Below are 22958 nucleotides of genomic sequence, written 5' to 3' on the forward strand. Positions count from 1 at the left end.
TTGGATTCTTGGGGTCTCGTTCAGCCCTTCTCAGCAGAGACCCCACAAAACCCATGTGGGTCAAAGCACATTTAGGTAAAAGCCTTGTTTTCACCTCACTTAACATCAATATTTTTAATGTTTTTTATGTTGTCGGTCAGAGAGAAGTACGGAAGAAATGAAAAAGTTGTCAATTTCATCAGGAAGGGGACCCATAAACTTTGAGCAAAGTCCTAAGGGACCATTGCCAAAACAAAGGTTGAGAATGGCTGATGCCATGTACTTTATATGCCGGAGTATCGGGCAATCCTCAAAGCTTAAAAATTTCATTTGGAAAGGGTCGTCCTATACACAGGGTCTACAAATCTGCCCTTGACGGCCAAGTGTCACCACTGCCATCTTCTCACTGGCTTTAGACACAATCCCCCCCCATTAGTTATCTGCAAAGTCTCACCACTCCTCCACGGGGTCCATCCACCCAGTCTGACTGCTGTCGGCTCTGTCCGGACTTTAAACAGCCTGTTACAGGAGCCGACAGTGGTTTATTTTAAAATATCCAAATAAAATTGGAAAACTTGTGATTTGCTTTTAAACAGTATCCACTGGTCAGCGGTAAGTGCCAGATTTTGGGGTCACCTTATTTAAAGGGTATCGCTCCAAAACAATATTTTTGGTGGAAATTCCAGGGTTGTCCTGTACAATGGTGTGTATGGTATCTGTACATGTGAGCATATTCTGAGTTTTGGATCAGGGGAAGCATATGTTGTGCTTTGTCTTGATGTAAAAATGACACTGACTGGAACTCTGTATCAGGTGCTTGGAGGCAGGACTTGCTGACTTTATAGGTTACATTTTTTTGCCTTGCAAATAAACCACAGCTTCTCTTGATGTTTTAATATACCCTGTCTTATTGAAATTGTGGAGGCATTACAGATGGAGTGCATCAGGCTCTCTTGATCTTACTGTGTTAACTGTTGAAAAAACATCTTCAGTGCAATTTATTCTGCTCTAACAGAAATGAATATATAGCCATTGCAATTTCCATCTCAAATTTTATGCGTGGAATTTAAAGTATTCCAAAATCTCTTCTGCTTGATCATTAAATGCTCTGAATTCATGATTGCACCCAAGTCTTTTGTTCTGTGAAAGAATTCCACTGAGAGAATATTCCACTGTTGTGCCAAGCTCCATGTCCCTGAAGAGGTGAGAACACAGTCAATTGGAGTATCTGAACAAGATAAGATTATTGATCATTCCTGGGTGTTTCAGAAGGTGTTTCAAGCAGAAATGGATTTAAGTGGAGATTTGTCTTTTTGCGATATTTGTGGAAGAATTAAAGCTTCCAATATACTCAGATCTCTCCGCTTGCTTCTGTGGGGACACTGAACTGTAGGTCCTTCTCCATCGGCTGATGGCCAGTCACTCCACTGCAGATCTTGAAATGAATTGAAGACCTTCCCCAGGATCCTTGGGCACTGCAGACACAACCAGCCATAATGGTGAGAGGCAGAGAACTTTGTGGTGGTCTCTACATCAGAGAGACTGGGTGTAGACTGGGAGATCGCTTCATTCAGCCCCTCAGCTCTGTCTGCCACCATAGTGCGGATCTTCCAGTGGCCATTCATTTCAATTCCCTGTCCCATTCCCATGCTGACATATCGGTCCTTGGTCTCATGCACTGCCAGGCTGGGACCACCCGCAAATTAAAGAAACAATGCCTCATCTTCCATCTGGGCAGCCTCCCACTGGATGGCATTGATATTGACATCTCTGGCTTTCATAAACCCCCTTCCCCCTCACGACTTCCCACAGACGTGATCAATTCTCACCTCTCCCCTTATATCGTTTTATTTAGTCTCCTATGGACGCTGAAAGACCGGCTGAGTTCTTCCAGAATTTCAGTGTGTTATGGCTACAATCACAGCATCTGCAGACCTCCGTGTTTCTCAGAGAACTTTCCAAAGCCACCCTTCATTTTGCTTTCTGTGAACCACTGATTTTGACTGAACTTTCTTTTGCTCTCATGGAATGTTTTCCTCCGTGGCAAGGCCAGCACTTACTCCCCGTTCCTGAAGGTTTCTGAGAAGGTGAGGGTGAACTGCAGACGTTTTGTGAAGTTGTCCCCAAAGTGCAGTTGTGGAGGGTTCCAGGATTTGGATTTGGTGGTCAGGAAAGGAGGATGATAAATTTACAAGTCAGGAGGGTGTGTTACTTTAGAGGATCATAGAAAATAGGTGCAAAAGACCATTCAACCTTTCAATTGTACTCTGCCATTGAATATGATCATTGCTGATCATGTGACTTCAGTACCCTGTTCCTGCTTTCTCTCCATACCCTTGATCCCTTTAGCCATTTGTTTTTAATTTAAATTTAGACATACAGCACCATAACAGGCCCTTGCAGCCCATGAGCCCAGGCTCCCATTGACACCGAATTGACTTGCAACTCCCTATGTTTTTGAAACTGGAGCACCCAGAAGAAACCCATGCAGACGTGGGGAGAACGTACATACTCCTTACAGAGTGGGATTCAAACATGGGTCTCTGGTGCAGTCACAGCATTGCGCTAACTGCCATGAAGACCAGTCCCTTGAGGACTTGGAATGTCTGAAGTTGGTGGTGTTCTCATGCATTGTGTACCTTATCTCAGTGTTTGATGTATCAGGGTTGATAGACATTATCAAGGTAGCCTGGGTGATGAAATGGACATGGATGGTATCCGCTGTACCAATGGTGCACTCATGGTGGAGGGAATAAATGTTCAGCATAATGGATGGAGTGCCACTCAAACAGGCTGCTTTGCCCTGGATGAGCATCTTAAACGTAGTTGGAACTGCACTCACACAGGATGTTTATGACCAAAGGCATCTCTTGGGATGTTCATGGAGGAGAACTCGAAGGTGGAAACACCATTGAAGGTTGAATTTAACTGGTTCAGTATCCTCGTTAGAAAAGGAGATTGACTGGCGATTTTGTCATATGTCCACAATCCTGACTTGGAACCATCATTGTACTTTCATTGTCACTGAGTCTCACTCATGGAACTCCCAGTCTGATCGCTACGAGGGAGCTCACACAGTGTCCAGTCATTCACGATAACAGCTCACCATGAACTTCTCGTGGGCAGCAATAGATGTCTTGCCTGTGGTGATGACTTATTATAAATGAATAAAGAAAAGCTATGTTCTTTCCATAGAACCATACAACATTACAGCACAGAAAACAGGCCATTCACCCCTTCTAGTCTGTGCTGAAAATATTCTGCCTAGTTCCACTGATCTACATAGCCCTCCACACCCCTGTCCAAATCCTCCTTAAATGTAAAATTGAGCCCACATTCACCACTTTAGCTTGTTTCACACTCCCACCACTCACTGTGTGAGGAATTTCCCCTAAACATTTCCTCTTTCACCCTTAAACTATGTCCTCTGGTTGGTATCTCACCTACCCTCAGTGAAAAGAGGCTGGTTACATCTCTGGTAACACCCTAGGAATCTCACATTGTCTATCCAGTCCTCAGATGGAGATTAAAGCTTCAGATGCTGGAATCTCCATCAAACAAACAAACTCGCTGGACAAATTCACCGGTGCAGTGGGACCCCAAACGCTGACTCTTCATTCTCCTCCATCAATACTGCCTGACCGGCTGAGTGTCTCCAGCAGCTCCTCATGTGACTTACCTGATAGAAAATTAGCACTGGACTTCGTGTCATACTTTTAAGACTGATTTATAGATGATGAACAGCAAAGAAAACGACATGAAACCAAATTTATGTCATTTGACTTTTGACTACTCTGCAACCAACAGGCAGAAAATCTGTTCCTGAAAATCAACAGGACAAACCTTTTGAGTTCCAACACAAAATCATGTTGTGCCAGGGTGAGATTTTAAAATAGCAATTTATGCCATGTCTTCAATACAGGAAACCGCATTTTGATAAAAATGCCAAAAATTTAACACAAGCTCTAAGTCTTCCAAAACGTTAAAAATTTAAGATAATCAAAGACCAGATATAATCAGATCTTTTAAGTTGTCGTCCTTCCCTTTATCCTTCCCAGACTCTGTATCCTCCTGCAGCCTTTGGCTGTTTTGAAGCCTCTTGCATCACATGAGAAGAGGTTAAGAAGGGCATGGGAGTTCACTTAAAGTGTACGACGAAGCCCAGGCATTCAGTTCTCCTCTGTTCCCCTTGAGCAATAAAGAAAGTAACAGATAAATAAAATGCCAACCCACATTTTATTGGTTCTGGCATCATAACTGCCCCAGATCTCAGAAACAGTGCCTCCAGATAATGCCGGCAAGAGCAGAATTATAGTTACAGAATGTGACCTTTTTGACACGGAACATCATCCAGACCACATCAATACAAAATTGGGTGGAAAATGTGAGCATGTTTAAAAAAAAAACAAGAGTCTTTGAACTCTTTCACCCACTCGGGCTCAATGTGAAAGAAATGCAGGGTTGTGTAAAGGGGCTTGGCTCCATCAGATGTGACCCAGTTCATTCCCCAATCTGGGTGTTGAGACTATGTTAATTCCTTAATTCTGGAATAGGACTAACTGGGCACAAAGCAGCAAACGCCAGAAAGCTCAACGCTGGGTATTGACCCAAAGCGTTGGCATGCAGCACCTGTGGAGAGAGCACATTGAACATTTTTGGTCAGTGAGCTGAAAGTGCTTCTGGTGAAGAGTCGTCAATGTGAAATATTACCTTTGCTCCTTCCTACCCATTTGCTTCCTTGACTGCTGAGTGTTTTGGGCACCTTCTGTTTTATTTCAGATTTCTAGCATCTCCACAGTTTCACTTTTGGAAATAATTGGACAGCTTTCGCTTGCACTAACAATGTGCCTAACATTGAATGATTAAATCAAAGTACTTTTTGACCTCCCAGAAGAACGGACAAGATTGGTATGCAAATTGTGTAAGGTGTTAGGTCTGCTTTGTTCATGAATGAGTGAGACAAACACCAGACTGAGTCGAAATCAGGGTTCTTTGTTCTTTATTACCGGATTGTAACACTTGCAACTAACCATGTTAGTCGGAGAATGCATTCTGCCGTTATCAGCAAAATGGTGATTTTTTATACCCTTGGATACGTGCTTAGAACATCATCATATCATTACTTGTCCAATGACTAAAACTGTTGCTATCCTTTCCCTGCTAGCTTCCTGCCTCTCAATCCATCAATGTCTCTCTTATCTTGTAAGTACAAGGATGCATTCACATCTTGTTACAGCCCTGTACAGGGTAACTCCTTACACATTCCCATCTCATGATGTTTTACCTTACAAAGGCCAGGAGCTAGTATATTCAAATTTGCATGCAGATAAACCAACATAATTCATTCTTCTAAAATTTGCTTAAAAATAGATGAGACAATAAACTTCCAGTTATTTTGCTACCCCTGGCATCTCAAGTTCATGACAATGCCACCTGGTTCTACGTATCACCCGCCAGCCCTTTTTCACACTGGTATGTCCTGGCAATCTTTCCTCTTCCCTCTCAAGCTTGTAGCAGGGTCTCATCCTGAATGTTGACATGCATCTTTTGTCCTCCAAGAGTTCTTCCAGTGTTCACAGAGGAGTTTTGTTCCGGGTTACAGCATCTGCGGTCTCATTCTCCTCATGACTGCCCAATCTCGCACTGCTGCAATAATTCTCGTTTGTTATTGGTGTCGGAGTAAGGCACTATCACTTGGTTGCCGCTGAGAGTAGGAGATCAGTACCAATACTTGGGCTTTTCCACCAGTAAATCCAGAGGTAACTGGTAGATCAACAGCAAGTCAGAAGAACAGCAAGAACAGAGATTGTAGAACAAGAGGAGCTCACGTGTCTGCACAGAGCATGATGCCCAAATGCATCTAAAATTCTGCTACTTACACATGATCTGTCTCCTTTATCCCATGCACATTTATTTATCTATTGAGAAGGTGGACAAAAATTAATACTGTATCTGTTTCCACTATGTCTCTCAGCACCCCATTCCAGACACCTCTGTGCAAAAGAAAAATTAATCCCACACACCTCCTTAAAACTTTCCCCCTCTCACCTTAAACAGGATGGCAGGGTTAGCCTAGCAGTTACCGCAACACTGTTACAGCGCTAGCGACCTGGGTTTGAAACCGGCTCCGCTTAACAGGAGTTTTCTCCCCGTGTCTGCGTGAGTGTCCTCCAATTTTTCAAACCGGTGGTTGTCGGTAAGTTGGATGAATTGGGCGGCACAGGCTCAAGGGATAAAAGGGCCTGTTACCATGTTGTATGTTGAAAATTCAAGTGCTGGAGGTGGGATTATTCTGAGCCGCTCTTCTCATCAGCATCGATGTGATGGGCCAAATGACCTGCATCTGTTCCCTCAGTTGGTATCAGCTGAATTCATAGACACACAATGTCTCCTCACTTGTCAGGAAGGCGCAACACCTACTGCACTTCCTGAAAAGACTAAAGTGGGCAAGGCTACCGGCTGCCTACTGGAGCTCTATCGATAGTGTCCTGGCCCGTTGCATTAGTGTGGTATGGTTGCGGCAGAAAAATGGATCACAGGTCAATGCACAGGAGTGACAGAGAGGATCACTGGAGTCTTGCTCCCCGCCTCACCATTGAGGTGATCTACTGGGATTGTTGTCTGAAGAGGGTGCATTAAAGTGTTGAAGACCCCTTCCACCCTGCACACAGCATCTTTCAGCTTCTTCCACTGGGAAAGAGATACAGGAGTATCAGAGCCGGCTCCACCAGACTGAGGAACAGCTTCTTTCCACAGGCAGTGAGAATGGTGAACAACTAAAGGAACAGCTCACATTAACCATCTGAGACTCTCATATTCATGAAATAATATTTATTTATTGTATGTATAAACAATTCTCCTGCATGTGTATTGTTTGACGGTATGTATGTTATGCCTGGTTGTGTGTCTGCGTGTTTTGCATTGAGGACCAGAAAACATTATTTCATCAGGTTGTACTTGTGCAACTGGATGATAATAAATGTGAACTTGTATCCATGACTGGCTCACTGAGTGGTCGTGATGTTCTTATTGGTTCAAGGACAAAACAGGATGGGAAATAAATGCACATCTCATGAATCAATTTAAAAATACAATCTGCCTCCACATTACAAACATCTGTTGACATAATGTTGCGATCCCTGAGCAGTTAGAGGTGTTCAAAGTCTTGCCAGCAGACGCAAGTCCCAACCAACCTGAATGGCTTTGTGAAATTGAAGAAGCTTCGTTTAATTCTGAGCCTGTACAACCAAAGACAGAAGGGGGCCTCCAGATAGATTGTTTTCTGATTTACAGGCTGGGGGAACTGTGTTGATTTCTCTATTTATCGACTTAAATATGGAGTAAACTGAACTTTCAGTGGCTTGATCTGGGGTGGAGCTTGTGTTATTTGTTTAACAAAATCTAAATCCAACCTCCAGTATGTGGATGTCTTGGGCGGGACTTGCACTGTGGTAAAAGGGTGGTGGGGGTGGGGGGGGGGGGGGCGGTGGGGTGATTCTTCTCTTTTATCCTTCTCTTTTCAGTTTGGGCTTCACGAAGAAAATGGTCTTGGTGTGCTTGTCTGAAAGAATGACGCTGCCCACAGTAGTCAGCGAGGGATAGAGTAACCTTTTGCAAAGCGGCAGTGAGCTGAGAAAGGCTGTGGTGTGTTCTGGCTGTGCTCCTGACTGGAATGTTTGTTTAAAGCTCTGGCTGATGTCAGCTGGCACACTTTCATTGCTGAGCTGGTGCAGATGCTTGACTTCCCACTCGAACTGTCGCTGGAGCTGCTGCAGTCTCCAGCAGAGTTTCAGCCAAGGTTTTATAATTGCAGACGGGAATCTTGTCTGATGCAGCTGCTAACATGTTCCTGCACTGCAGAGCTGATTTGTAATCAAACCAATGTTGCTCCAAGGAAGGCAGTTGACTGTTCTCAGTACAGCACATTTCCATCTGAATCGTTGGTGCTTCTGCATGGGTCTGATGCTCCATTCCATCTGTTGGAACACAACCCAAGGCAAGTTATCATATCATTTAACATGCTAACTTACTTTATGCAGCTGAGGTATTCTATTAATCTTTATGCTTCTTTTTTCCAGTGCAAATTGACTTTGCTGTAATATCCAATTGCAGTCTCGTAGTATTCTGATCATTGTTTAATGTCCAATGTTGGTAACTAACTTGAGCACTTCATTGAAAAGGGAAACCATCACAAAACCTCTCCCCTGGCCAATGTGACAAATCCGGTCTGGGTAGGGGGGTAAGGGGGGGGGGAATAAGTTATGTGGTCAAACTCTTCCTTTCTAAAGTCTTGTCCTTCAGACAGAAACTGTCCACGGGATATAAATTGCTGAAGATGGGGTCGGATGTGAGGTTGAAAGACAAATTGGGATAAATAGTGGATGGAAAATAATGAGCAAAGGTTCAATAGAGCTGTTATTTGAAGTGCTCGTATAATTGATCTGCGTTAGCAGCTTGAGTCCTTTCCTCAATCTTGTCACAGCTTTATAAGATTGGAGTGAAAGCTGAGTAATAGCTGCTTGCCAACTATCCTGCATGTTTTTGCTGCAAGTAAAATTAATTGATTTTTGAATCCTCAACAGGCTTGGATTGACCTGGGAAAATTTATGTCAGGTTAAAAGATTGGCAGCTAACAGGATAAGGCTTCTAGATCTATGGATCAGAGTTTCCTTGGAATAAACTTAGAAGTTTGATGTGAACTTGCATGCAGGGGGTATGTAAGAAGGCTTCTGAATGAAGGCTGTTGATTCACTGTGTTCTGATAGGGTTTGACATTTGTGACTTGACGTCCTGAAAAATTCTGAGTGGATGAATTAGATTTTTAATAATTTAATTGTGCACTGGTGTTCTGGTACAACAGCTCTGATTAATTCTGCATTGAGTGAAACACAAATAGGCTGCAGATGCTGTGATTGCAGTAAACACTCCAAAAAGCTGGAGGAACTTGGATGGTCTTTTCATCTGGTGCTCCGGTTCAACAGCTCTGGTTAATTCTACATTAAGCTCACTGTTTTTATCCGTCAGTAGCACTGATCATCGGGGCCAAGTTCCCAAGGACCTGCTGCACAGATCTTTTTACAGAGGTGAAAACTTCAGTTAAAGCAAGGCCCAAAATCTGTTCTCCCAGGTGAATATGAATGCTCCCAGGGTTCTCGTTCAAAAACAAGCAAGGGGCCTCTTCCCAGGGTCCCCATCATCATGACTCTCTTAAATCATTGTTGAGCGATCTAGTCTTATTATTTGTGGGAGCTTGTGCATATAATGGCAGTTGCTGTTGAAATGTACTGTCTTCCGCGGGCTGCAATGAGGGTTGTAAAAAAATGAATGACTGAAAGGAATAAAAGCAGTGTCCTGCATCTCGATCAAAGGACAGAGTGATGGCTGCCTTCCAAACCTCTCTCTGCTTGAAAAGCTGCCAGATCTCAAAGTCCCCCTCACTCACATGCCTCTCAGTTTTGAGTATCCTCACCCTTGGCTCACCTTTCCCATCTCCTCCCCCATAAGCCCATTATCCCTCCATCCCCTGCTGGCCTCTGTCTCCACCCGTTCCCCCCCCGCCCCCATTCTCCCACCAGCTCCATCTGCCCATCACTTCTCTGCTCCATTCCTCTCTCCAAAAATCCAGTTCAACTTCTTTCACCCTTTTCCTCTCGCTCTATCTGTTGGCTCTCTTCCACTCTGATGTTGGGTCTCAACTCATAACAATGACCATCCCTTTCCCTCCAAAGCTTGACCTGCTCAATCCTTGCAGCATCTTATTTCTTTGCTCCAGATTCCATGATCTGCTATCGCATGTGTCTCCATCGAAGTGATCTGAGAGCATATTCACTCGAGATGAGTTATTCTTGCCCTTTTCTCCAGCCTGGCTCCTATATTACTGAGAAAAGTACGGTTAACACAATAGTTGTTACATCGTTATTACAGCGCCAGCGACCCAGGTTTGAATATGGTGCTCTCTGTAAGAAGTTTGTACATTCACCCTGTGTTTCATTCGGGAGCTCCAGTTTCTTCCCACCCACCAAAACGACTCGAGTTGTAGGTTAATTTGGGTGGCACGTGTTTAAATAGCTGGAATGTTGTAAATAAATTTTTTTTAATATTTAGGAACTTGGATTGCTTCAAGCAGTTGATTTGCTTCTTGGGCTTTTTACAATTTATAACAGAGATTAAAAGTATAAAAAAATTTCATTTAGCAGAGCTGTTGAAATCGTTCTGCACTGGGGATGAATACTAAGCTAAACAGGGGAGTTTATCCATCATGACCTAAAATATAGAACTAAAAGTAAAGAAAGCCTGGACATTACTGGATTGAAACTAATTAGTGTTGAACAACTCACCAGCTGCTGGTGAATGAACAAACACAAATGTCTGCAGATGGATAGGAGATGGGGCAGACCCACTCTGCTCTTGGTGCCACCTTCTCAAAATAGGGAATTGATAAATTGTTTGCCAAAACCTGGAGAACAAAATTCAGTTGCCTTAGGAAACCATTAAATCATTATAGAATTAAGAAAATTTTCTCCATATCCAATATGCATGAAATAGGCTGGTTCTTCTTCTTTCTTCTTTGGCTTGGCTTCGCAGATGAAGATTTATGGAGGGGTAATGTCCACGTCAGCTGCAGGCTCGTTTGTGGCTGACAAGTCCGATGCGGGACAGGCAGACACGGTTGCAGCGTTGCAAGGGAAAATTGGTTGGTTGGGGTTGGGTGTTGGGTTTTTCCTCCTTTGTCTTTTGTCAGTGAGGTGAAGTAAAAGCACAATGCTGGAGAAACACTGCAGGTTAAATAGTGTCCTTTATGTGGCAAAGATAAAGATACATAACTAACGTTTTGGACTTGAGCCCTTCATCAGGGTCTCAGCAAAATGTTGGGAGGTACCTACAAGGCTCAATGTTGAAATGTTGGTTGACCTGCTGAGTTTCTCCAGCGTTGTGTTTTTACTTCAACCACAGTGTCAGCAGACTCTCGTGTTTTACTCCACCACTGAGAGATATTGTGGGCAAAATTTATGCAATATCTCATCACTGAACAAGTGGAGGTGGCTCGTGATTCAGTGCATCAGAGCTTGCAAACAAAAGTTACCTTTCCTCAACCGAAACTCGGACATTGGGCAGCTACATGACAAAATCTCCCTCATCTCGCAGTAATGAAATTGGTGCCTTGGTGATGTCTAGAAAGGGATGTGGAAGGGGCAATAAAAACAGTCTATTTGTCTCCAGTGAATCTCACCAATTCTGTGCACATCTCAAGCTCGGCACCTCCACTATCTCACTGTTTAAAAGGGGAATTCTACTTAGTTGGTGAAAAATTGGACAAAAGCCAATGGAATCAATGAAGCAAACCTTAAGAGATACGAATTGCCCACTTCTGAACAATGCAAGATGAAGGAGGAGAAGTTGACATCTGACCTGTCGAACTTGCTCTGCCTTTCAATAGGATCATGGCTAATTAGATTGTGGCCTTGGCTTCACTGTTCTGCCTGTTCCCTGTCACCCTTCACTCCATTATAGTCGTAAATTCTACCTCAACCGTAAGTTAATGATTTAGTTTCTAGAGCTCTTCTGGGTAGAGGGCTCCAAAGATTCAGAAACTACATGGAAAAGAAATGCCTCCTCACTTACTCTTACTGTGGATCTCTGTTCTCCAATCCCCACTCCCACATGGGGGAAGAACCTCCTCTCAGCATCTCTCCCGCCAAACCACATGAGAATCTATTCTGTTTCGAAACCCTCCCACTCTTCCAGTCTCTAGCCATGGGCCCAGTCTGCTCAAACACCTCAGAACACAGCTCTTTCATCCCAGAAGTCACCTCAGTGAATCTTGCCTGTTCTGCCTCCAATGCAAGTCTCCTTCTTGGTCAACAAGGAACCAGTTTCTGAACTTGTTGATATGGCCCTGGACTGGGCATCAAATGTACTGACAGAGTGTATTTGACTTGACCCACAGAAAGGAGACAGAAAGTATGATAGAAACCCTGGCAAATTTCTACAGATGTGCGATGGAAAGTGTGCTGACCGGCTGCATCACGGTCTGGCAATGGGGACACCATACCCCTGACCGTAAAGCCCTCTAAAAGGTAGTGGACACAGCCCAGGACATCACAGGCAAAACCCTCCCCATCATCAAGAATATCTACAGGGAACGCTGCCGAGGGAGAGCAGCAGCAATCATCAAGGATCCACACCTCCCAGCTCACGCTCCATCCTTGCTGCTGCCATCAGGAAAGAGATATCGATGCCACAAGACTCACACCACCAGGTTCAGGAACGGCTGCTCCCCCTCCACCATCAGACTCCTCAACAACAAACTCAATCAAGGACTCATTTAAGGACTCTTACTTTGCACTTTATTGATTTTTTAAAAATTATCTGCAATGCATAGTTTACTTACATTTCTTTACCTGTTTTCATTTCTTTATTTGTTTACATGTGTACATTGCATGAAGTTTTTTTGTACTATCAATAAGTAGTAATTCTACCTCGCCTGCAGGAAAAAGGGATCTCAGGGTTGTACGTGATGTCATAAATGTACTCTGACAATAAGTCTGGCGTCTTGAGCCTTTCAAAACTGCCCTGTCATTCACCAGGACCATGACTGATCCATCTGAGTACCACAATCCCCACATCCTTTGATTTCTGGGTCATCCAGAAATTGATAGATTTTAGTTTTGTATGAACTCTGTGACTGATCCTCTGCAGAAGAGAATTCCAAAGGTTCACTACCTTCTGCGTGAAGATGTGTCCTCAATCATCATCCCACAAGAGAATTATGTTCCCTAATCACAGAGATCCTAACCAGAATTTTCCTCGGATATTTCCACACCAGGAGAAAGTCCAGCTTGTTCAATCCTGCGAGCTTCAATGAGACCAGCTCTTATTTCACTGAGCTATCGAACAAAATCAGCGGGGATGTTTTTCTCATATGTTTTAAAATTTCCTTAAATGCTAAACACAAATGCACACCATAGTTCAGAACAGTTAGAAGCATTTTGGCTAATGATTCGAAAAGCTCCATGTTGCTTTTGTTTCTGCATGAGTTCTGCCTTTCAGTTTAACGGACCTGCTGTGTGTGACCCAGGTCTAACCTGATCTGGGGTCAGTGATCAGGTTTTCCAGCAGGAGGCTCAATCTATGTTCAGAAATCGCCTAGTTTTGGAATTATCTGACAGCTGATTGGAATGGAAAAGAGCCTCGCTTACAATTCAAATTCAGATTTATTGACGGAGTACATACATGACATCACGTACAACCCCGAGATTCTTTTGTTCCTGTGGGCCAGGCAGAATTTCCACTTAGCGGTCATGTAATCTGCACTCAAGAAAAAAGAGGCAAGTACAAAAGAGGGAAATGTAAACTGTTACAAAGTTCTGTGTTGTGTTTTGACCTATGTTAAAAAGTGAGTTTGCCTTAGGTGAAGGAGGACTGCTGAGAGAGTAGGAGACGGACTGAGCATGTGGAGAAAATGATCGAAAAATTTCTGGATTTGGATGATAAACCACCACTGGGGGTGCTGTGGAGTGGAAGAAGGCCATGAGTCATGGTTTGGGAGGCAGTTTAGAATGTTGGGATTTCAAAAAGGATGAACATTCTGAAGGCAGCCAGAAGGTTCTGGATCAAGCCAGTGGTTCCTCTCTGCAAGCAACACAAGACAACTTCGAATTTTGTGCTCTCTCTCTCTCTCTCTCTCTCTCTCTCTCTCTCTCTCAAAGATCTTTTGGCTTCAGTTTATCAAACAAACTGAATTTTGTTTATGATCTTTGCTTCAGTTGAGATCAAAGTTTTTGTGTGTTTTGTGTTTGTTTTGTGTCTAAGTTTTCTGTGGGCTGGTTGGAAATATAACAGACTTTAATTACATATGTTATATTTAGGCTGGGGAATTTATTAGTTTTACGCTGTTGTAGAAATGTGCATAGTAACCAGTGGGCATTGTTATAAAAGGGGGGATTTTGAATTAAAATTTGAAGGTGAATATTTGTTAACAAAGTAATTGTTCATCTTTACCCCTGTGTGATGTGCCTCCTTTGTGGTTGCTGGTTTGATCTTGTAACAAAACAAAGAAAGAAATGTGAATAAACTGACTGTGCAAAACAGAAAAAATATTCAGTAATAAATAATGTGCAAGGTAACAGTCCTTAAATGAGCCCCTGATTGAGTTTGTTGTGGGGGAGTCTAATGGTAGAGGGGTAGCAGCTGATCCTGAACCTGATGGTGCGAGTCTTGTGGCACCAGCACCTCTTTCCTGATGGCAGCAGTGAGAACAGAGCATGTGCTGGGTGGAGTGGATCCTTATTGAACTAATTAATCTTCATGTTGCTTTAAAACCCGTTTACTACTTTTGTTTGAACTTACAATCACAGCAGTGTTTGTCAACATTCAGCTGTTCGAAACCTACTCCAGAGATGGAATAAACGGGTAACTTTGGCTGTGTTCATTGGCATCTTTTTGAATGGTAATGAATTTTACTGTTATACACGGAAGTACAATGTACACATGCACAGAAACTCTTACTTGTTGAAGCCACACTTTTGTTAAAACAAAGTCTGCAGACACTGTGATTATTGTAAAAACACAGAAATGCTGGTGTAACTCAGCTGGTCTTGCAGCGTTCATCAGGGGTAAATATATATATCATTGATGTTTCGAGCCTGAGCTCCTCTTCAAGGTATGAGTAAAAAGGTGGGCAGACCCCTGAATCAAAATCCTGCGAGAGAAGGAAAGAAAGGGCAGGGGGAGGTGCAATGGCCAATAGACAACAGGCCATATTGGGACATAGGACAGGAAAGGAAAGGTGAGAATTGATAGAGGGAGGAGGTGGCTCTGTGAATGCAGAGCTGGTGGAAATGGAGAAATTTGGAGAGGGGAAGGGGGAGGTAGCTGTTGGGGGGAGAGCAGTCTAATGGAAATTAGAGAAGTTGATGTGATGCCATCTGGCTGGAGGGTGTCCAGACGGAATATGAGTTGTTCCTCCAATTTGCAGGTGGTTTCAGTGCTGACAACTTTTTTGTGGTCCTGGAGTCACTGATGATTAGGGTAGTAAGGGAGGTTCAAGAGCCTGATAACCAAATGGGAAAATAAACTGTTCTTGAACCTGAGGTAAGCCTCCTTTCTCCTTTGTTATGCTAATCTTTCCCCAGTTCTCCCTCTAATGGATCAAGGCTTATCATGTTCTCTGGCCCATTCAGCCAGGGTGGAGCAGGTTGCATCAGGTGAATCACTGAGTCCTGCTCTTTTCTTTATTTGCCTCATTCCATTTGCTTCCTACACTCTTTAACCCTTGTGATCAAAGTCTATACCTCAGCTCACTGCAGTTTTACAGCAGCCATCTGTATTTGATTCACCCTGCTCTCAGTCCAACTCAAATAAAACCCACATGCCAAATCTTCAGCAACTTCCTTGTTACATCTAGCAAGCTGTTACAGTTTCTCTGGACCACCGCCCATATCCTAACCATAGTCAGGCCACAAATCATTCACTAGCGTACACAATAACTCTGGAGCTTCGAAACACCACACACAAACATTAGGAGGGTTTATTTCAGTTACTTGGAAAGCCCCTTCTTCACAGTTCATTTCCCCTTTAGCACTTGGCACAGTTTTTGAAAAGCTTGATGTGTGTCAGGAAAATAACAAATCATGTGTGTGTGTGTGTGTGTGTGTGTGTGTGTGTGTGTGTGTGTGTGCACATGTCCATGTGCACGTGGATGTGTGTGTATGGTTCTCCGACATTCTTTAGTGGAAATAAGCTGGAGTCTTGGTTCTAATGTACATTTACCCTAAGTGTGGAAGCATCTCAATCAATTTCAGTTTTCATTTGCTGATCCTTGTTTCAGAGTCATTGAGACACAGAAACAGGCCCTTCAATTTAACTTATCGATGACAACCAAGTAATCTATATCCAAGCTAGTCCCATTTACTGACATTTGGCCCAGGTCCCTCTTTCTATCCATGCACCTGTCTACATTTCTTTGAAAAGTTATAATTGTCCCTGCTTTGTGCTACTTCCTCTGGCAGTTCATTTCACATCCCCATGTGGCAATGAAAGGAACCTTTGAAATCTTTCCCTCTCAACTCAATGCTATGCCCTCCAGTCTCAGATTCTGCTACTCTTGGAAAGAGACAACGACTATTTCTCTATGTACTCATGATTTCATGAAACTCTACAAGACCCCCTCTCAACTTCCTGTGATTCTGTGTGTTGCGAGAAGCAGGAGAAACTCATTCAGCCCCTCGAACCTGTTCTCCATACAATAAGGTCATGGCCAACTCTGTCTCATCAGTTTTATCATCCACTCTCCATTCTTCCAGATAGTGTTGGCATTAGGGTAAGAGGGCAACATACCTTGTTCTCTTCCAAGATTCCATTTACTGTCATGTAATAAAAACATGGAATTTGTTTTCATCTGCCATAAGAAGACAAATTCGCCATCGGCAAAATTGCCTGAAGGATCTCTTACAGTCAGAGAAAGAGAAGCAAAAGAGAGACCCCCCAGGGTGTCCATGGATTCCCCTCCAATGCTGCTGCAGCCCCTGCAGCCACCCAGAGTCCCGTCCAAACCATCAGCAGCCTGAGCTCCAGATCCGAACCTCCAATATGATCAGGAAGCCTTCAGCGCCCACGGCACCCTCTTGCATCCCAGTTCCGATACCTGGTACCCCCTTCAACCAGTCTCCAGCAGTCCAGTACCAGGTGTGAATCCCTTGACTTCAGTCACCAGCAGCCTGCAGTCTATGTGGGTTCCTCATCTCGAGTCATCAACAGCCCAGATTTCCCCCCCCCCCCCCCCCCCCCCCGGGTCACCATCCCATAGGGTAATTTCCTTTGCTTCTCCTTCCCAAATGGGGTGGTGGTTGGTGGTCTCCCTATTTTCTGATACCCTGTGCCAGTCCTCTGCTTCCCCAGAGACTGCAATCACTCATGGCTGCTGCCAATCATAGACGCTGCCATCTTGGGCCCAGACCACTGCAGAATTTTTAAATTCACAGGCTATTTAAAGCCTGCACAGAGCTGACGGCTAGACTGGGGTGTTAGACCCCCGCGGGAACACTGTGACTCCACTTCCTGCTCTCTGCAGGTCCGCGCCAGTGGCAGCGCTGCCGTTACAGCAGCTCTGGCAGTACCACCATCTTCCAATTATTGTCCTCAGAGTCTTCCCCCCCATTCTCTTCAAGATGGTATCGATGAGTGCTGGAATTATGGATGTGGAGGCCAAGTCACTTGGTATATTTAATGTGGAGGTTGATTGGTTCTTCATTGGTAAGGATGTCAGAGAATGGGGTTGAAAGGAAAATCACATCAGAATGATTGAAATGACGGAGAAGATGATGGGTCAAATGGCCTGATTCTGCTCCTATGTCTCATTGCCATGGGACTGAGAGAGCAGACACAATCTTTCTTCACTTCTTGTTCTGGTGCTGAAGGTCTATCAAAGAGCTGTCACAACAGGAAGGACCGAATGGCCCACTCCACACCTGGATTCACTGCAGATGTTCAGAGGCTAGATTCTATAAAGCTCCTTGTCTGAGTAAAACCTGGCTGCTGAGTTCCACATTGTCGCTGGCACACACAGATCAGGGGCAAATGAGAAGCTGATGACTTGTTTCCTTCTTGCTGGACAACCTGGCCCAAATCGATTTGAGTGTACGAGTTGCAGTGAGAGGGTGGGTGATGAGTGGGAGGGGGGAGAAACCAGGAGTCAGGGGAAACCCAAGGTGAAAATATTTGGTGTTAATTCCCGAATGTCAAATTGTGAATAGTCACTTTCTTTAAATAACAGCTGGGGAGAAGTTTGACTTTGCTGACTGCTCAGAGTCCAGAACTAGTTTGCATCTGCTGGATATTTAAAGAAGATATCCACTTTCAATTGTATTTGGGGGAAATCCAGGGTTTATGTATATAAATAATAGATCTGTATTATAATTAACAAACAGAGTATCTGTTGGAATCCTGATGCTGCTTTAGTGAGGTCTTTCTGCTTCTCTCAACATCCCCGATCATCCTCCAGTTCCACCGCCAGACGCATCTCTCTCAGCTTTCCGTGTGGACTGTTCCCTCTGCGACTCCCTTACCCACTCATCCCTTGGTGCCTCCCCCCATGACCGCGAGAAGTGCTGCCCCTGCGCCTCCTCCCTTACCACCATTTGGGCCCCCATCAGTCCTTCGGAGTGAAGCGACACTTCACTTGTGAATCTGCAAAGGTCCTTCACTGAATGCGGTGCTCCTGATGAGGCCTCCTCTACATCGAGAAGACTGGACACAGTCTGGATATCGTATCATTGAGCACCTTCACTCTGTCCGCTACCAGAGTGAGCAAGGACCTCCAAGTGGCCAACTACCACACACCATTGCCACCCCAACATGTCTGTCCATGGCCTTATTTGCTGCCACATATTGGAGGAACACTTTATATTCTATCTCAGCAGTATCCAACCAGATGACCTCAATATCGACCTCCAATTTCTGTTAACCCCCTACCCCGGCCTCTCCTCCAGCTCTCCCCCTCTTCCCTTCCATCTCCGATCAGAGAGCTGCCCTCTTCCCCCGTCACTTGTGAGCTTGTCTTGCTCCCTCTTCCCTTTCCTTTCCCCTCCTTTTTATTCGGGCTGGGTTTTGACATACATCCCTGACAAAGGGCTGAATAATCGACTGTCTTTTACTTCCCTTGGATGCTGTGTAGCCTGCTGAGTTTCTCCAGCACCTTCTGTATGAGTTCTGCACTGCAGCCCCCAGTATCTGCAGACTTTTTCTTGTTTACATTCTCCAGTTCCCCAGCACTCTCGGGGAACTTCCATCTTTACACATCTCCTTGACAACTCATCCAAAATTGGGAACTTGCTACGTCCTCAATATTCTAGGTGCAGTCCCTTTATTGTAATGGGTTTCCAAATGGAGCAAAATCCAAGTCTGAAATCCAGCCTGCTAACGTTTCCAGGATTAATGTACTCTTTCACTCTGCAGTGCGTCCCCTCTCTCCATTTATCTAGTTCCCTTTTGAATTCAGTTGTGGAACCTTAGCAAGGCAAAGCATTGTGAAATCTCACCAGTTGTTGACAAGAAATGGTTCCTTATGCAACAGTGTTAAACGCATCAGATGTGTGTTTTGTCAGATATGCAACAAGATCTGAATTAGTCTGATCATTGTTTTAGAACTCAGTGCAAAGCAATATCTTGTTCTTTTCTCACACCGTCTGCTATGTTTTCCATTATAGGGGAGACTGAATTTGAGAAGGAGACATAATGCCACCAGGAATACATAGCTACCAGGACTTTTGGAGCGAAGATGAAAACCGAGATATCGAGGTTGAATTTCTGTTGCCCACAGGGATTTACTTAAAATTCTCCGTGCCCCGCAGTTCTACAATCAAAATAATTAAAAAGGTTAGTTGGTTGTGAAAGTCTCTCCAAGAATTTGGCTTCAGTATCAAAAGGACAATCGTCCTGCATTTGGCCAGTGGTCTTGCACGCGTCGGTATTCAGTCCTTGTCTCGGTGGTATTTAAATATTGTGAGAGAATCTGTCACAGGTCGTGTGTTCCGGATTTCACTTAACCTTTGGGTGAAAAAGAGAAACCTTCCACTCCACATGCTGAAGGATTTATCCCAGCACCCCCCCACCCCCACCCCGGCCCAGCCTCCCTTCTCCCATTCGGAAGAAGATTCATGTGCAAAATGGCTTCATTCCTACCACTGCTGAACAAATCTCACACTCGTAAAACAACGTTGCCCTTGCTCCATTCCAACCTCCCATCACCCTACTCTCACTGTAACCCTGCTCTTTGCACTGTTATTTTAAAAATTAGACCCACAGCACGGTAACAGGCCCTTTCGGCCCATAAGCCCGTGTCGCCCAATTCCACCCAATTAACCTACAACTTTCCTGTACGATTTGAGAGGTGGTCGGAAACTGGAGCACCTGGGGAAAACACACACAGATACGGGGAGCGTACAAACTCCTGGCAGACAGCGGCAGATTCGAACCCTGTTTGCCTGGACTGTAATAATGTTGTAAAAACACTGACTGCCTTTTATCCTGCAGAACTTGTGTGTGGATAGACTTGCTGGATAGTGAACAAAACTATTCTTTTCGCCGTATCTTGACACACGAGACAAAAAGATCAACTTGAAACGTGTACCTTTCCTTATAACTGATACATTCTTGTATTAAACCTGGCTGCAAAAAATGGCGCTCGGCCAGAGCTGCTGTGACAACAGTGCTTCTGCTGGTGTGGAGCTGGGGAGAGTGGGGAGCGGAGATGCAGTGCTCCCTGCTTGGTCTTGCTGCTCAGTCCTAATGCCTTCGGATCCGTACAGGCTTCAAGCTAATGCATTCTAGTATTCAACCCCATGACCCTGTCCATGATATAATCAGGGATCTCACACAGTATATAATGGACAGAAACAAAACCAAACCAATATCTCGCGCAAATTCACCATCTTTCCTTTGATTCTAGATTTCATGCTTCACCTCCACCTTGCCTAAACTATAACCCTCAGGGATTCCGATGGCAGGTGTCAAACTAACCAACAGGAACAGAATGCCTTAAAAAGGAAAGCAAGATAAAGACATAGTTAATCGACTTTAATAAACCTCAAATGTGCTTCACCTAGTCATTACCTCGGCTGTACTGTTAACAGGAAATTGTGGCCTTAAAGAGAGGGAGAGAATAAACTCCCTGTCAGCAGATTAGTGTGTTGTGTGTCATGTTAACATGTCACTACAGTTCTTAGACAGCAGAATTTTTTGAAATTCATGTATTTCTGGTTGTCATTGCTGGATGGAACATTTTAGTGTGGTGGTTAGCGCAATGATCTTACAGTGCCAGCGACCCGGGTTTGAATCTGGAGCTGTCTGTAAGGAGTTTGTACATTCTTCCCCTGTCTGAGTGGGGGGTGTCTTCTGGTTTTTTCCCACTCACCAAAACGTGTGTAGGTTAATTGGGTGGAATTGGACGGTACTGGTATGAATGGCCAGAATGGGCTTCGACCATGCTGTATTGTTAAAACAAAATACTGCCAGCCTGTCCCTATTTTGCCTTGAGAATCTAGTTTTGAGACCCAACGTGAATCAACACATTCTCTAAAAGGGGAATGGAGTGAAAAAATTGCTGATGCTGTCAAGCCAGAATTCAAACTGGGAAAGTTGGGCAAGTCCCTAGCAGGGAGAGAAACCTGAATTCACATTCAGGATCAAGGACAAAGCTCTTTTTCTCTCGCCACTGATGCATCTCAGGATTATTTTCACCTCAAAGTAGGGTGTTTCAGGATTTAGGCTCTGCGACATGGAAGCATTTTCAGGTCAGGATGGTACACAACTTGCAGGGGAAACGGAGGGGGCGGTGACAATAGTCACCTTGTCCATCTTGTGGTCAAAGGCGGGAGTAGCCCAGGCAAGTAACCATACTGCATTTTGTAGCTACGGTGGACAGGAGTGAAATTAGACGTCTGCTTGAAAACATTTTTTTTCCTGAATTGTAGAGAACAAACAGGAAGTGAGACTGGTGGGATGCAGTGATCAGTAGGAAGGTTGTTCACTAAAGTAAAGCATGAAAGTCTGCAGCTACAGCGGTTGAATTAAAAAAAAAACAATGCTGGAGAAACTCAGCAGGTCAAACAGTGTACTTTCTAGCAAAGTTTCCGGCTTCAGCCCTTCATCAAGATATGAGCGAAATGTAGACAATCTCCTAGCGGACGGCATTAACATCGGGCCTTTCCCGTTTCTGCTAGCCTACTCTCTATACTCCCTCTGTCTTCTTTCCTCCAGCTCTCCAACCCTTCCCTCTCTATTAACACAGCCATCCTCCCTCCCCCTGCTTGCTGGTGTGCCCTCCCTCCCTTATCCAACTATTACTACCTGCTGGTGGTCCTGTGCTCCACCCCTGCCCCTCCCCTCCACCATTTTGTTTGGGTACCTGCGTATATTTTGCTCATACCTTGATGAAGGGATCAAGTCTCAAACGTTGGATGAGCAATATGACAAGCTCCTGTTTTAATAAAATGGGATTATCAGTGTAAGAGATAGCATAGACAGGAGAAACTGAATGGTCACAGTTAACATTTCAAATTCCATCACAACACAAGTCACAGCCCAGTGACAATTCGATATATTGGAAGAACTGAGGGAAAGTTTGTCACAGTCTGTTCAGATTTGATACATTTGCAAAGACATTGTGATTTTGCAAAGGGAGAACCTTTTTGGCGGCTGAAGAGAAAACAGCCATTCTGTGGAATTCAGAATAAAGCCAGCTCTGTGAATGACTGGGCCTTTTCGGTGGATTAACCTGTGCCAGGAGGGCCTTTTGGGAAGCAAAGTGCTTCATTTTGAGTGTGACTAACAGTGGAGGTATCTTGGAGAAACTGGTGCCAAGGTCTTTGAAGCTTTGTGGAGGCTGCCCAGTTCAAGTCTTGCCTACAAAAGGACCAGGAGTGTTACGATCACAGCTCGTGTGGATGGACATTTCTTCAAAGGCAACACAAGAAGAATTTGTGACTCTGTAGCAGCGACAACTCCAGTCTTCCCACTAGTTCAACATTAATTCTGGGCATCAAATTTCAAAGGCCTATGCTTCAAAAGTGGATTTGAAATACTGAACTTTGAAAAAACTTTCTAGATTTTGTCCTGGTCTGTAATGGTTTGGGGAGATAACACACACACACACACACACACACACACACACACGCATAAGAAGTAAAATTAGTTTTAAAATTAAAGACTGTCTGGTTTGTTATCTATTGCTGCTTGTTACGTGTGGTTCGTAACAGTATCTTTAGCTTTGCTATGTAAAGAAACTGTTTGACTTGCTGAATTTCCTCAGCATTGTGTTTTTAGATAGTTCACTGAAGTCGCTACATCCTGTTACTTTTGCAACTGTCCTCGACACACACCCCAACCCTATGTAGGGGGGAGGAGCAGAGACAGGATTGCGGTGACTCATTGGATTGGTCTTCCCAAAAACCAAACGGCCACCCATGCAATGGGAAATAAAT

At 44.2% G+C, this 22958-nt stretch overlaps 1 protein-coding gene across 15 annotated transcripts in view; it reads left to right on the forward strand.

Moving 5' to 3' along the window:
* Positions 1 to 22958, forward strand: part of pik3cd (phosphatidylinositol-4,5-bisphosphate 3-kinase, catalytic subunit delta) — a 206798-nt gene that overhangs the window by 117964 nt on the left and 65876 nt on the right. For 11 of the 15 annotated variants that reach the window (XM_069918431.1, XM_069918432.1, XM_069918423.1 and 8 more), the window contains one exon: positions 19185 to 19353. In XM_069918431.1, the coding sequence (XP_069774532.1) occupies positions 19213 to 19353 (141 nt within the window). In that variant the 5' untranslated portion in view covers positions 19185 to 19212. Of the gene's footprint in view, positions 1 to 9003; positions 9107 to 11926; positions 12057 to 19184; positions 19354 to 22958 lie in introns of all 15 variants that reach the window. The other 4 variants (XM_069918426.1, XM_069918424.1, XM_069918428.1 and 1 more) reach the window with 4 other exon arrangements.

Source organism: Narcine bancroftii, chromosome 2, assembly GCF_036971445.1.
Source record: "Narcine bancroftii isolate sNarBan1 chromosome 2, sNarBan1.hap1, whole genome shotgun sequence".
Lineage (NCBI taxonomy): Eukaryota > Metazoa > Chordata > Chondrichthyes > Torpediniformes > Narcinidae > Narcine > Narcine bancroftii.